The sequence below is a fragment of the Osmerus eperlanus genome, chromosome 16 (assembly GCF_963692335.1).
Source record: "Osmerus eperlanus chromosome 16, fOsmEpe2.1, whole genome shotgun sequence".
Taxonomy (NCBI): domain Eukaryota; kingdom Metazoa; phylum Chordata; class Actinopteri; order Osmeriformes; family Osmeridae; genus Osmerus; species Osmerus eperlanus.
The window spans coordinates 14,161,884-14,175,038 of NC_085033.1; the positions used below are offsets into that span (position 1 = coordinate 14,161,884).

The following is a 13,155-nucleotide window of genomic DNA, read 5'->3' on the forward strand; positions in this document are numbered from 1 at the left end:
CCTACATTTATACAAAAATTAGATTTAAAAATACCTTTCTTGATGTGTGCTCTTGCGGCTCTTTTCGGGGCCATGGCTGCACGCGAGTTGCTGGAATTAAAGTAGAAAAGTGTATGGTCAATATGAGCGAGCTTCACTCTCTATTTCTAGAACTAAAGGTGGCCCAGTAGAAATCAAATCTCTCTGCCCTCATAAACCGAAGCCCATAGCAACCCCGTCCACTTTTGAGTGACTGCGCTCTTCGCCAGTGCTGGCAATCCCAACACAATGTGGGCGGAGAAAAAGAAAAATATCAGCCAATAGTATTTCAGAGGTGGTTGTCTTATTCAATCGTGTGGATATCCGCAGGTTAGAACCGCCTCGTGCATCCCGTACTTGAACGTGGCAAGATGGAAGTTCCATGCATCGCGAGAACACACTGTATTTTTCACAGTACTGTAATAGCTCTTTATTACATAACCCGTCTTATCTACTAGTCTTTGTGCTGTTATAACTGGCGTTTAAAGCACCCTGGATCTCCATGTCACTACTGTTGGCACGATATTATCGTGGCATGTAGTAAGTGTCGCAAAACTCTCACTTTCTGCAGTTTCAAAAACGGACAGAGCCGAACGCTGTCGCCAGCACGCACGCAGACAGGAGCTTTCATGTCAGAAATCGCGTGCGCACTGTCTCAGCAGTGGCGTTCCTTTTATCAGGCAACGCGAGGACAGTGTTAATGGTGTTATTTCGAGTCAGATTGATTGACCACGTACGCGCGAAGCACAATATTTAAAATGTTACCACTAACATTCAACATGCCCTTCAACTGCCCTTTATTATGACACAGATTCATGACTGTAGTTCAATTGGAAAATACATTGTCGTCCGTTGAAAGGCGTATTTCTCCAAACTAGGCTACAGCTCAGTGTGTTGACCGAGGGTGCGTGGCCCATACATTGTGCCCCTCCCCCCTCCCCGCATAAGTCCACATCATCCTTAGGGCAAGGCGGGGAGACTGCAAAACGTCTTGGCTCTCCGAATGAAACTAAAGCTGTTTGGAAGTCGGGTCCTTGACTATGTTGATGTATTGTTGTGATTTAGTTTTCCCTAATTGTTTTATGGATGTCAAACACATCTTCGGAAAGATTTGGCCAATTTCCCCAACTTGCCTAATTCCTAAACAGTTGGCTGTTTAGGAACCCACATAAACTAATCATTCAACTTAACATCAAGTCAATGAAAGAGGTAGACATTCATTTTCAGTCCGGAAAGCACAGATACTCAACTCATCTTTGAGGTGAGTGACAGAGGGAGTGAGTTTACCAGGATTTAAATGCATAAAAAAGAGTATATCGAGTATGTGAGTTGAGCATCGGTAGTTGTAATGCCCTTTGACACCTTCACGCTAATCCTCGGAACACAAAGGGGTTCACTGATAGTGATAGCCCCCACCGATCCAGGGAGTTCACTATGTCCGGGCCATTTGCTGCTCTGCTTGTCCAAACAACCTCTCAGTTCACAGACATCTCTGCTCCAGTCTCTGGGGGAGGGTTGGGGGAGGTATGCTATGGGGGGAAAAGGGGCGCTGATTTGGGGTAAGAGGTTAGACAGGGTATTATCATGAAGGTATGTGAATTAAGTACCGATCGAACTCTCTCTCTCTGTTTCTCTCTGTGTCTCTCTCTCCCTCCCTCCGTCCCTGTACCTACATGTGGTGTGAGTGGTAAATAGGACCTTGTTGTGTGGTCAACCAGGAATGTTGGTTGGGGTGAGTAAGTTGGTTAGTAGGTGACTGAGTGTGTGAGTGAGTGTGTGTTGTCTCCTGCTGTGTGTGTGAGAAACGAGAGAGACGTTTGAGGGAACAAAAGGTCCAGATTTGAGACCTGGTCATGTCGTGTAGCGGCTCTCTCAGGGAGGTTTGTACTGGTGGGAGAGGGTGGGGGTAGGTGGTGACTGAAGAGTTGACCTAATCACCTGGATGGAATGTGTGTGTGTGTGTGTGTGTGTGCGTGCGTGTGTGTGTGTGGGGGGGCTTACACAAGTTCTTCTTCCTTCACCCCCTCCTTTTTCATGCTCTCTTTTCTTCTTTCCCACTTTCCCTCCTCTCATCCTCTTTCCTGTTCTGCCAGAGAAATGCTCCATCAGCTCCCCCTAGTGGCTCGGCAGGTTAAAGCACCCTGTCTCAGATGTACAGATCGTTTACATTACGTAAACTAGTAACTCATTAACTATAGGAGCCACGGAACTGCGGTACCTATGGTTGATAGAATGTAGGGCAGATAAAATGTCGTTGATCACGTTTTACGCTAAACTTTAGTTTAACGGTCAGGGTTGCAGGTGTTGTGTGATACGTTGCGAGCGGATGCAAAAGTCTACGCTCTAAAAACAAGCTGCTACATAGAAACATCTGCAAGGATAATAAATAAATAAAAACGTTATAATAAACTTTAAAATAAAAAAATATTCTTTAATGTTTGGACTGTTTTATGTTTGTAAACCATTTACTGTCTGTTTTATATTTTGGATTTGTATTGCTACTCATAAAGTCCGACTAATTCTTAAGGCGGAATCTTTTATCCAACGCACACATGGCACACTTTAAAAGTGTGTGTCTGAACATGTGAACGCCACACCTGCGTGTTACGTCAGTCAATACGTGTTGTATGTTTCTCATGATCACACGCTGGCCTTGACACGGCTTGTGTCAAGGCTTGTGGTACTGGTTATATAACCTGGTTTGATTGACAGCTTTCTTTCTGCTGCCAAGGCAACTGAGTTGTGGGCTATGTAGTTAGAAGACGTAGGCCTATAGTTTCTCCGCCATTACCATTACTGTTAGCGGTCCTCCAGTACTGTAAATATTTGACCTAGTTCTGCTGACTTAGCAGCGTGTCAATACAGTTATTTGTTGAAGACTCCATGACTAAGCATTTGAAAGAAACGTACGAAGGATCAATCAGATAAACAGCATTGCACCGCGTTTCCAATTAGCCTTTAACATGTAACGAAACGCGTCAATTTGAGCCTTATCGGTAGCCGTTAAGTGAAGGATATTTCAGGCATCTTCATTTGGAGGCTTGCACAAAATGGGTAATAAAATGGGCGTGGCCATATATCATACACAACCGCTACCTGTGATACACACCTTTAAAGGGCACTTAAACACATATTTCGTGAAATGTTTTTACTACTGGGGCAAAAAGAGCCGGTATCGCCCCAAAAAGAAGAAAAAAGACCAGGATTGTTACATTTAGCCTTGCGTGACTGTTAGTAGGGTAGGGGTTTATTTAAAAAGAGGGCTTATTATCTAGGGTTGGTTCATGTCTTCACTCATTTCGCCCACTAGGCGGAGACGCTGTCACAAGCAGACATCAAGGAAGCCTGGTACAGGTATACAGTTTATCCATCCTGAAACTTCCTCAATCGCTCGTGCAACACGCAATCTAACATGCATATCAGGATTGTGCTTTTGATCATGCGTGTGAGAAACCCACTTAAGGAAATGCGTTTGTTCATTTATTTGACCTGTTTTCAGTTGGCTGATAACTGGAAAAAAGCACAACAGATAATAGGCTACATTGAAGGAAAAAAAGAAAAATCTTTAAAATAATAATAAAAAAATTCTTACATACATTGGGACAGATTAAGAAATTAGCGCAATATTAGGAAATGTGAAAATATATTAATAGTTCAGCTAGTGCTTAAATTATTCCGTAAAAGTTCATTCAAAGCATTAATCCATTTAACTGTGACAATCCCTCATATACAAAAAAAAAATGACACATCCTTTGAAAACCACCATGACATCAAATAAGCTCACACAAGTCTGTGTGCTTATGCAACTTCCTGGCAATTCTTCAAATTTCCACAGAACAGAATCACTAGTCACTGCAGTGTGTCAACATACATTTCAAGTTGTCAACACTAGAACATCTACATAGAAGAGGAACATTCCAAACCAATCATTCCAGTTGTTCTGCAATCATTCTGATTGTGATGTCACTGCACAATATCTGCATTGTGTGAGATGTAAAGGCAACCATTTCAAATGAGACAGTGATCCACAGATCTGATGAGTGTCATTTGGGCCTTGTATGGGTAAAATGGAGGATCATAAACATTGACTGAAGGGAAGGTGCCACTCCTTCAATGTTTACTGACTGGGAACAAGGCTAAAGGTCCAGGAGGGAGAGATAGGGAGAAAGGGAGAGAGAGACAGGGACTAAGGGTGAGAGGGGGGAGAAAGAGAGAAATAAAGAGATAGGGAAAGAGAGAGGGAGAGAGAGAGAGAGAGTACTAGGAAGTCTAATTTAAGCCAAATACAAGCAAGCTGCTGTTGTTTTAGTTTTGTAAAGTGTGTTATCATTCCTAACACTACTCAGTGGACTGTTGGACTTAATTGACTGTCTGACAGAGAGGATGATGAGGAACAGGTAACAGAATACAGCTAAGCACTTTTGGGATCGTCAATGAAGCTCCAAGGTGCAAGCAAGCAAAACGAAACAATTATAAAACCGCAGGCAAAATTAGGTCTATATTGTCATCCACACGATTAAAAAAAACATGAAAAGAAAACAGCAATAATATATATAAATTGTATTTAGGACACGTAACGCGTTTCCATTCTTGGTCCTAGTTTCAACACTTTGCGGTAATAAACACAGCTACAGATAAACGGATGTCTTCACATGATTGTGGCCTAATCATGAACAGGGATGGACTAACAGAAGCCTCCATCTTGCTTCTTCAGAGACCCATCAGAGTTTTGAGAACTCTCAACATTCCACATTTTCGTTCATGACAGAATCTCATCAGTGTTGGATATCAAATTAACTGATATCGGTTGTATGGACAGTCAGGTGGATATACATAAACCATCCTGGTTCATTTTAGTGGTCATGGAGGAAAGGAAACAAGGGAAGGATTCTTCTGGGGAGTTTGAAGAGTCAGTGCCATCTTCTTGAATAGAGGCTATGTTCTTTCAAGCACTAAACAGTATGTTAAAGACTTACCTTTAATAAAAAATATATTTAATAAGACTTTCAGCTTAGAAACTGGAAGATAAAAAAAATCTGGCTTGGTTTCGGCCTAAAAGGACCAGAGTAGAATACACTCAGTCAGTGAGATTTACTCTGGGATATGTAGTCTATAGCCTATGCGTCTTTCGGAGTTGGGCTCAAAACTACATTGTTAAGAATAAATAGCATCACATAAGGCACTCGTATGATTCAAGATATATCGTAAACGGAACGGAACTCTAGATCTGGAATTCCAGTGGCTCCCAAAAGTTCCGGAATAAAATGTTGATTTACCACTAATCTGCAGCCATCATTCTTTCCAGATTCCATGACATGGTCAGGGATGTGAGGTGCATTGTGGGACATGTAGTTCACAGTCTACGTAGCTGACTGGCGATCCTCTGGGGCAACCATCTCCTCGGCGGGGTGGGCAGAGAGCTGTGCGAGAAGCTCTTCAGACCGCAGGATGTGATTGGTCCATTCCCGACACACCTCCTCTATGGCAGGCCCCTCTCCTCCGAACTCCGGGGGGAGGATGGTCGAGTTGAAGTGGTCGCAGAGGGAATCTTCGAAGCTGCCACCATGCATGTGGATCTGGGAGTAGAGAGAGGGGGGGAAGAGAGATAAAGAGGGAGAGAGAGACAGAAAGAGAGAAATTAGTGCTAGCACCAACACTATTATCATTCCCTGAATGTTGGATTGGTTTGTCCCTTTGTCAGTCCCAAAATGTCCCCAGACCAACAGGATAGCTTGACCCTTACAATCCTGGAACCACACAGGAACAGGAAGCATTCACTCACTCTCTGTTTGATCTTGTCAGGCAGGAAGGGGCGGAGCATGGTGAAGACCGGGCGGAAGAAGATGGGCTCGTTGATGAGGTGGATGCCTCGCACCTTGAGAGGAAACGAGTCCTGAGAAAGAGAAGAGATGAAACAAGTGAGGACAGGTGAGGGCAAGTGAGGACAGGTGAGAGAGAAAACGACACAAAAGAAAGCCAAGCCTTCATCATCATCATCATCATGGTCGTCAGTCCGTACGGTGAGCACCGAGGCGATCCTCTTGGCGAGGGAGGGGTTGATCTGGAGGGCGTGACCGAAGCACCAGCCCTGCAGGTCGAAGATGACTTTCACCCCACACCTCTGGGTCTCCGTCTCCCTGACGACGAGCTCGGACGTGATGAGGCTGATGCGGAACACCTCGTACGCTGAGAAGTCCTTGGGGTTCCACTGACCTGAGGAACACACGATCAACCCTACGCGATCAGAGACAGAAGATAGTACCTGCCGTCACTTGTAGCAGGGACCAAGTTATACGTTTAACTTTAAACTTCTTCGTTTAGCAGATGTTTTTATTTCCCCCACCCAAAAAAACAATTGATCTGCAGTCAAATGCTTTAGACCCGAGTACAAGTCCTCCATGTATACAATGTTATCACAGAGAAAAAGACATCACCAATCAACCACAGATCTATATTCATATTACATCACAAGATGAGGTGATCAACCACAGATGGATGTTCTGCTATCTTTTTCCAGAGAACACATTACCAATCAACCACAGATTTAAGAAACTACATTTCTATTTCACCATAGAGAAAAAGGCATCTTACCTAGAGATTACTAAGTCAACCACTATCTGTATACAGACCTATCCTGTAGAGATCTAACCTGCAATCATAACAGAGTGGAAGGCATCTGATCTAGACATTACTAGCCAACTACCGACTCTGCATACAGACCAGGGGCGATTCTAGGATCAGACCTTTAGGGGGGCTCAGCCCCCAATGAGAATGTGACTTGTGTTCTTAATCTGCGCCATGAAATTAACTACCTACTTACCTCCTGTTTAAAGCCCTTTGAACCTGTAATTGTTTGTCATCTGTCACTAACAGACACGTTTGAAAACTCTTACGTTAGAGCACTAAAACTTATTTAAGATAATAATAATTCAAGTTTTTATTATTTTAGGGGTGCTGAGATGAGATTAAGGTGGGCTTGAGCACCCCTAAAAAGAGTCTAAAATCACCACTGATACAGACCTATCCTGTAGAGATCTAACCTGCAATCATAACAGAGTGAAAGGCATCTGATCTAGACATTACTAGCCAACTACCGATTCTGCATACAGACCTATCCTGTAGACGAGGATGCGGCTGCCGCTGTGGTCACGGTGGGCCAGCACCCCGTGATAGTGGTTCTGCAGCAGGCCCAGCACAGAGGAGGGGTGCAGGTTGGCACTGATCTCTGGGCACTCCCTGCGCCAGCGCTGGTAGTTCAGCAGCAGCTACAGGGACGAGAGACATGCAGGGTGAATGGAGAGAGGGGGAGATAGAGAGGGGGGGGGGGTGGAAAGAGAGACAAAAAGAGTGAGAGGGAGAATTGAGAGATGGGAGAATTGAGAAATGGAGAGAGAGACAGGGAGGGAGAGGGAGAGACAAAAAGAGAGGGAGAATTGACAGAGTGAGCAGTGTGTGACAAAGATATAGTGGTAGAGAAACACACATGAAGGATAACTCTGATCAAGTGCCCTGTGATTAATATCTGCGAACATGATGGCACTATACGGTGTTATACTGCCCAGTCTAGAAGAAACCATACCAATCTGCAATCATTCTGAGTCTAAACGATTTGGTGTTCTCCAGCACACTGTACAAACCTCCACCTCACAACAACCGCTCTGATTGAGATGTTATTAGTTTGTATAAGTAGATTTGCTCACAAACGTATATGTAGTAAAAGGTATTTGTACGCCGCTTTTGAGAAGGAAGTCTGCCAAAATTAGTACAATGTCAAAACATATAAGCGCTCTTAATTGGTTCAGATAGCCTATAAATGACAGCTGTCGTTACGGCACTGCCACGCATGAAAACGGACCTAGACTATAGCCTAGTTTGGACTAAAATAACGGTGAGATAAGGAGCTGTCTACATGCATATATATCAGCTTATATGCACGTTCGTGAACCGCTTTATAACTTTTTCCAGTCTCGTCGAACTTCTGCACATAAACAAGCGAATTAGAAAAATAAACTTTCCCGTCTGTCCAAAGTTGGCACCATCCCAAGTAGGCTACGCTACTTAATGTCTTCGTTTTTAGTTTTTAAAGCGGAGCAAAAACTGCGTCCTACAGTCAAAGCATTTATCGGTATACAAACCTTCAGTGACAGCGCAATATCAAAGTCTCTGGCTCTCAAAAAACGAATTAAAACGCCGTCGGAAAAGTCCAGAATGTGCAGTGGGTCGATTTCTCTCTGTGCCTTCTCCCGCAGCTTTAGTAAGTACGGTTTGACGAAGTTTGAGTCTTCGGGCAAATCATTAAGTTCGCCCGCGTATTCAGCCTCTTCTTGGGACTTCATGTCGGTTCTGGGTCATCGTTCACACCTGTCAAACTGAATAGTAAAGTATCACGGCCTGTTTACGCCATAGGTTTACGCAAAGGGGTAATGAACACACTTCCTTCGATGCAGTAATCAGAGCAGCCCATTCGTTTACCGCTTGCACTCCTACCTCTGGGACACTTGACAAGCACGTATAAAGTTTGTCCTACTGTGAGTCAATAAATAACAGGTTCCAAACCAGAGACCATAACCACGCCAGACAATTTCCCCCTAACATAAACATGTTAACAAAATATATGAACCACAAGGAGTGAATTATAATCGAAAATGTATATCAAATGGATCAAATACATATTGTGTCATACACGTGCTCAACAGAAAACGTGACATACTTCATCTACGAAATAGGCTATGAAACTTCACCATCAGCTGCACTTATTCCGGTATACGCACTTTGTGAATAATTCGCTTTGGATAAAAAGCGTCTGATAAATTAAAACATTTCATCGTTGAATTGCTTCTGTCACAAACACAAACTCTTAACAATAAAGCAACAATGTTCTCCTGAGAAACAGACATATTTCAAAATGTCCAGCTAGAAGATCCTAGATCCCTGATCTAGGATCTGCTGTGGAAGTAGGAGGGCGTGAGGATGGGTTGCAGACCTCTTGGGTACAGCAGATCCTAGGTCAGCTCCTCGGAGCGTTGGCAGGCACACAGAGCAACCGTTTCAGAAGTGGGGGAAAAAATAAAAAATAATTTCACCCTTGAATCTGTTTGTCATCTCTAAATTAAAACATTTCATCGTTGAATTGCTTCTGTCACAAACACAAACTCTTAACAATAAAGCAACAATGTTCTCCTGAGAAACAGACATATTTCAAAATGTCCAGCTAGAACCCCATCTTAAAGTTGCTGTTAGGAACCCTAAATCATTACACTGTGCTTTAAAGTCATTGTGATGAGTCGAGACTCTCGTAGTAGTTCAGACCAGAGCCATAGAAAAATCTTTTTCTATGGCTCTGGTTCAGACGCCTAATCAAGCTATAAAATATTCACCCCATTCTCACTGCAAAAGCAACCCGCTACAGCGCCATCTGCTGGCCTGAATAGGCAATGTGGACGCCACATAACTCAACTTCAGACGAAATGTACGGTCCAGTACTTGGCGTTATTCGTTTGTATTTTGCGGTTTGTATCTATTGTAGACGATGACAATAAAGAGCCACAACAAGAGGTATGTTTGACCTTAAGATTTTTTTTTTCTCTTTTACTCAAAAACAGTGTAACAGGCAGATGAGGAAAAGCACCTCTAGTGGCACAGAAACGCCACTACATAAAGATAGCTTCGAGAACCTGGTCCACCTTTAACCCAGGGCTACAGGGGAGAATGGTACGCACATACACACACATAACGGCCAACATCCGGTCCCCAAACCGGAAATGGAACACACTAACTGTAGGACATGGAACACACATCTTGACGTGAGTTTAGCGTTCAAAGTTCAGACAGGGTCCTTCAGTTAGGAGATCGTTGATCCAAGTATTCAATCGTTTTTTGGGGAAGGTAAAACAAGCTAAACTTCTGGTAACATTTCAAATGAGCTTTGTTTTGGTCCAGGCTTTTGGTACAGTAGTTTCCACATCCATTGGAGGATCCTGTTTGACTGACAGCTCGGTTTGACTCAACAGTCCAATGAATGGAGACGGGGGGCGGGTTTCTTTGTGATCCCTTCCTGTATCTTTCACACATTATATGGATGGGAAAGTGGAATGTGGAATAAGCATGTCTATTTACAGTGTGTGTGTGTGTGTGTTAGAGAATTAGAGGGAGACTCAAGGAATAATACAGGAATGCATCAAACAAGGGCAGGAGTCCACCCTCCTCGGTGCCCATCGTCCTTTACGACCCAGAACAGTCCTGTCTCCAGACCTGTGGAGACCTGTGTTCCTGATCGCTACAACAGGCGGGCATCACCACATACAGTACATGTTACATATGTTACAGGCATGTTACGGGCATGTTGGGGGGGGGGCGAAGGGCCTGGCAGAGGGGGGGTAAGTTACAAACAACGTTCTCACGGCTTCGTCTCCGAGGTTACGAGGCACGTTTTGATTATCTGCCATCGTCATCTCTCGTCGATTTCCAATTCAGGTATGCTTCAGTCTAAGCGGATGAAGAGCCATGGTCACTTCAGAATTTAAAAAAAGCAACTTCCTGTATGTACTTGTTGTTTGAAAGTCAATGAAGACTTACCCCACACCCGTTGACGTGTTAGAACACACTCGCACACACACACACACACACGAGGACTGTATCTTGCACAACCTGCAGTCCTGCTCCACAGTCGGTTAACACAGGCTACCATGGCTGGGCATCAGTACAGTTAGTGAACTACAACAAGCATGGCTACGGTCTTATTGCTGAGAACCCCCCCCCCCCCCACACACACACACACATCTCTGTTCAAGGCTCTGGGCCTCGAACACAGCTGGGCGTGGCTAATGCCCCTCCAGACACACAGTTCATAGTTCTGCCATGGATAGAGAGCTGCAGTTCCAGTCCGAGGAAGCCTGGAGGAGTCCTGGTTCTCTAGAACATTATTAAGACTGTCAAACAACTGCCGCCCCAGCCCCCCTCACCAACACTGAAGTTTAGTCAGGCTTCCCACAATCCCACACACACACACACACACACAATGTTCCTCCTACTGCTTTTGCATCCGCTTTCAAAGAAGAGGGAATCAGGTGGTTTTACCCTTGTGAGCATGAGGGCTCAGAGGTCAGGGGTCAGAGGTCAGGGTTATCCAGCCCTATCTAGGTACATGCTGCTTATAGAAGGGGGGTGTGTGTGTGGGGGGGTGACCCTCAGGTGGCACTGATAATGGACGGTGAAGGAAGGGAAGACATGGGGGAGGGAGGAGACATAAGGGGAGGAGGAGACATGGGGGGAGGGAGGGAGGAGGAGAGAGGGATACTGCATACTCCAGTCAGAGTAAACCCAGAGTTTTGGCCTTCTTTATAATGACGAAATGCAGAGAAAGATATCACGACCCCCACAGATGAGACGTGGGAAAAAAAGCAAGGCTCGATGTCGCGGAACGGGCGCGGTACAGAGCGCTAAGCAGAGCGCTAAGCAGAGCGCTACATTCAGAAGTACCCTGCCTGAGTCAAGATTACCGTCACACTCATGCAGGAGAAATAGATTTTAAAAATAAAATATCAAATGAATAGATTTACATGGAATGTTGTCTGTTTCTGTCACATAGGACTCTGTGGTTATTTGAGCTTTTAGGAATTTGCTAACAGGATTTTTTTGCCGTCTAAACCTTTCATCCAAATGTTCCACCTTAAAAATAGGGCACTAAGCTGGCCCAGGAATTCATTATTAGAATGTATAGGATGTCAAGATGATTGACAGGCGAAGAGGCCAATCCTGTCACAGGGCACAGCATCAGCCTCATAGGCATTGGCTGGTGTGGCAAAGAGGAGAGCCGGGACAGGTAATTAAATTTAAACATAGTTCTGCACACACAAAAAACGAATATACAATATATAAATGATTATCTTTTATCATATTGCTCACTTCTTAACCTCCTTGATGTCTCTACACGGCTGACCTCCAACCTCTCAAATGTTGAACAGATCTGGCAAGCTCTAAGAAGAGCAAATAATAATAGTAAGAATAAAAATAAAAACAGAAGTCAGTCAGCTCTAACCCGTTATGGCTTAGGAAGGAACGTCTTCAAGCGAACGCATTTAAAACCCAAAATAAAATAAAAAAGTTTGGCATGAACACGCAGAACGGATAACCGTTTCGGTTTAAAGCGCAGAAGGGGGAGGAGAAAGGGGAAGTCTTGAGGGAACCGTCCAATCAGAGCCTCCTGAGGGTTTGTGAAAATCATATTCCAGGGAAGAGGAGCTCCGAAGAGCTGATCTAGGATCTGCTGTGGAAGTAGGAGGGCGTGAGGATGGGGTGCAGACTTCCTGGGTACAGCAGATCCTAGGTCAGCTCCTCGGAGCGTTGGCTGGCACACAGAGCAACCGTTTCAGAAGTGGGGGAAAAAATAAAAAAGAATTTCACCCTTGAATCTGTTTGTCATCTCTCTCTCCGTTATAAATAACATGTACATTCAGGAAGGTTTTCCTCTCCCAGCTCGATCACAGGGAGCAGGGGAACAACACCTTTCTCTTCATCATCATCAGAAGAGACAGTTCGGTCAGAAAGACAGACAGGCCGACAGTCCTCTTCCACCAGTCTGACTTCTGCTCTGCCTGTTGAAACCAAACTGCTGCTTGTTTATTTGTTTCTGCTATTTACACGTCTCAGAGGGGCAAACGCTCCCCCCCCCGAAGACGAGCGGACCCACGGAATGAGCAGCGTTGTCACGACAATGCCGATTCATGAGTTCGTCCGCACTAAACTAAAGAAAGTGGCTTGAAAGTTCAATGTAAAAAAAAACAAGTGTGTGGAATGAAGTGTGTGTGTGTGTGTGTGTGTGGCATAGTACGTTCTCTCTCCATTCTTCCCTAACTCAGTTCCTCTACGTATCAGTTCACGTCCCTGCGTTTGCTGTGTGTGTTGGTGTGTGTGTTGCTGTGCGTGTGTGTCTAAGCATGTAAGGTGCATGTAGGCAGCTCTGTGATGGACTGATTGGACAAGCTGGCAAGGGTTTAGGGATCTGTCAGCCTATCAGAGGCTGACAGGCGTGGGGGCGTGGCCCTAGGAGGGGCGCGGCCCTTTGAAGAGATTCTGAACCCAGGCGATGGGTCTGGCCTGATGTCAGGAGTCATCGTCCGTGTCCTCGATCAAAACCTT

The 13,155-nt window shown here is 44.6% G+C and overlaps 2 protein-coding genes across 5 annotated transcripts in view; both read right to left on the reverse strand.

The window, feature by feature from the left end:
- Positions 1 to 3,706: 3,706 nt before the first annotated feature.
- ttpa (tocopherol (alpha) transfer protein) lies at positions 3,707 to 8,641 on the reverse strand. Of its 2 annotated transcripts, XM_062480715.1 has the most exons (5): positions 8,154 to 8,633; positions 7,130 to 7,283; positions 6,038 to 6,231; positions 5,801 to 5,911; positions 3,707 to 5,594 (listed from the first exon to the last, which is right to left on the reverse strand). In XM_062480715.1, the coding sequence occupies exons 1-5, from the start codon at positions 8,352 to 8,354 to the stop codon at positions 5,379 to 5,381; spliced, it is 876 nt and encodes a 291-aa protein (XP_062336699.1). In that variant the 5' UTR covers positions 8,355 to 8,633; the 3' UTR covers positions 3,707 to 5,378. The 2 variants fall into 2 exon arrangements, with proteins under 2 accessions (XP_062336699.1, XP_062336698.1); XM_062480714.1 differs by having other exon boundaries at positions 5,801 to 6,231; positions 8,154 to 8,641.
- Positions 8,642 to 8,965: 324 nt separating this feature from the next.
- The window catches only part of LOC134036021 (xenotropic and polytropic retrovirus receptor 1 homolog), a 26,105-nt gene continuing 21,915 nt past the window's right edge, over positions 8,966 to 13,155 (reverse strand). For 2 of the 3 annotated variants that reach the window (XM_062480713.1, XM_062480712.1), the window contains exon 15: positions 9,575 to 13,155. This exon is cut by the window's right edge and continues 19 nt beyond it. In XM_062480713.1, coding sequence (XP_062336697.1) covers positions 13,120 to 13,155 — 36 coding nt within the window. In that variant the 3' untranslated portion in view covers positions 9,575 to 13,119. Of the gene's footprint in view, positions 9,033 to 9,574 lie in introns of those variants that run through there. The other variant, XR_009932379.1, reaches the window with a different exon arrangement.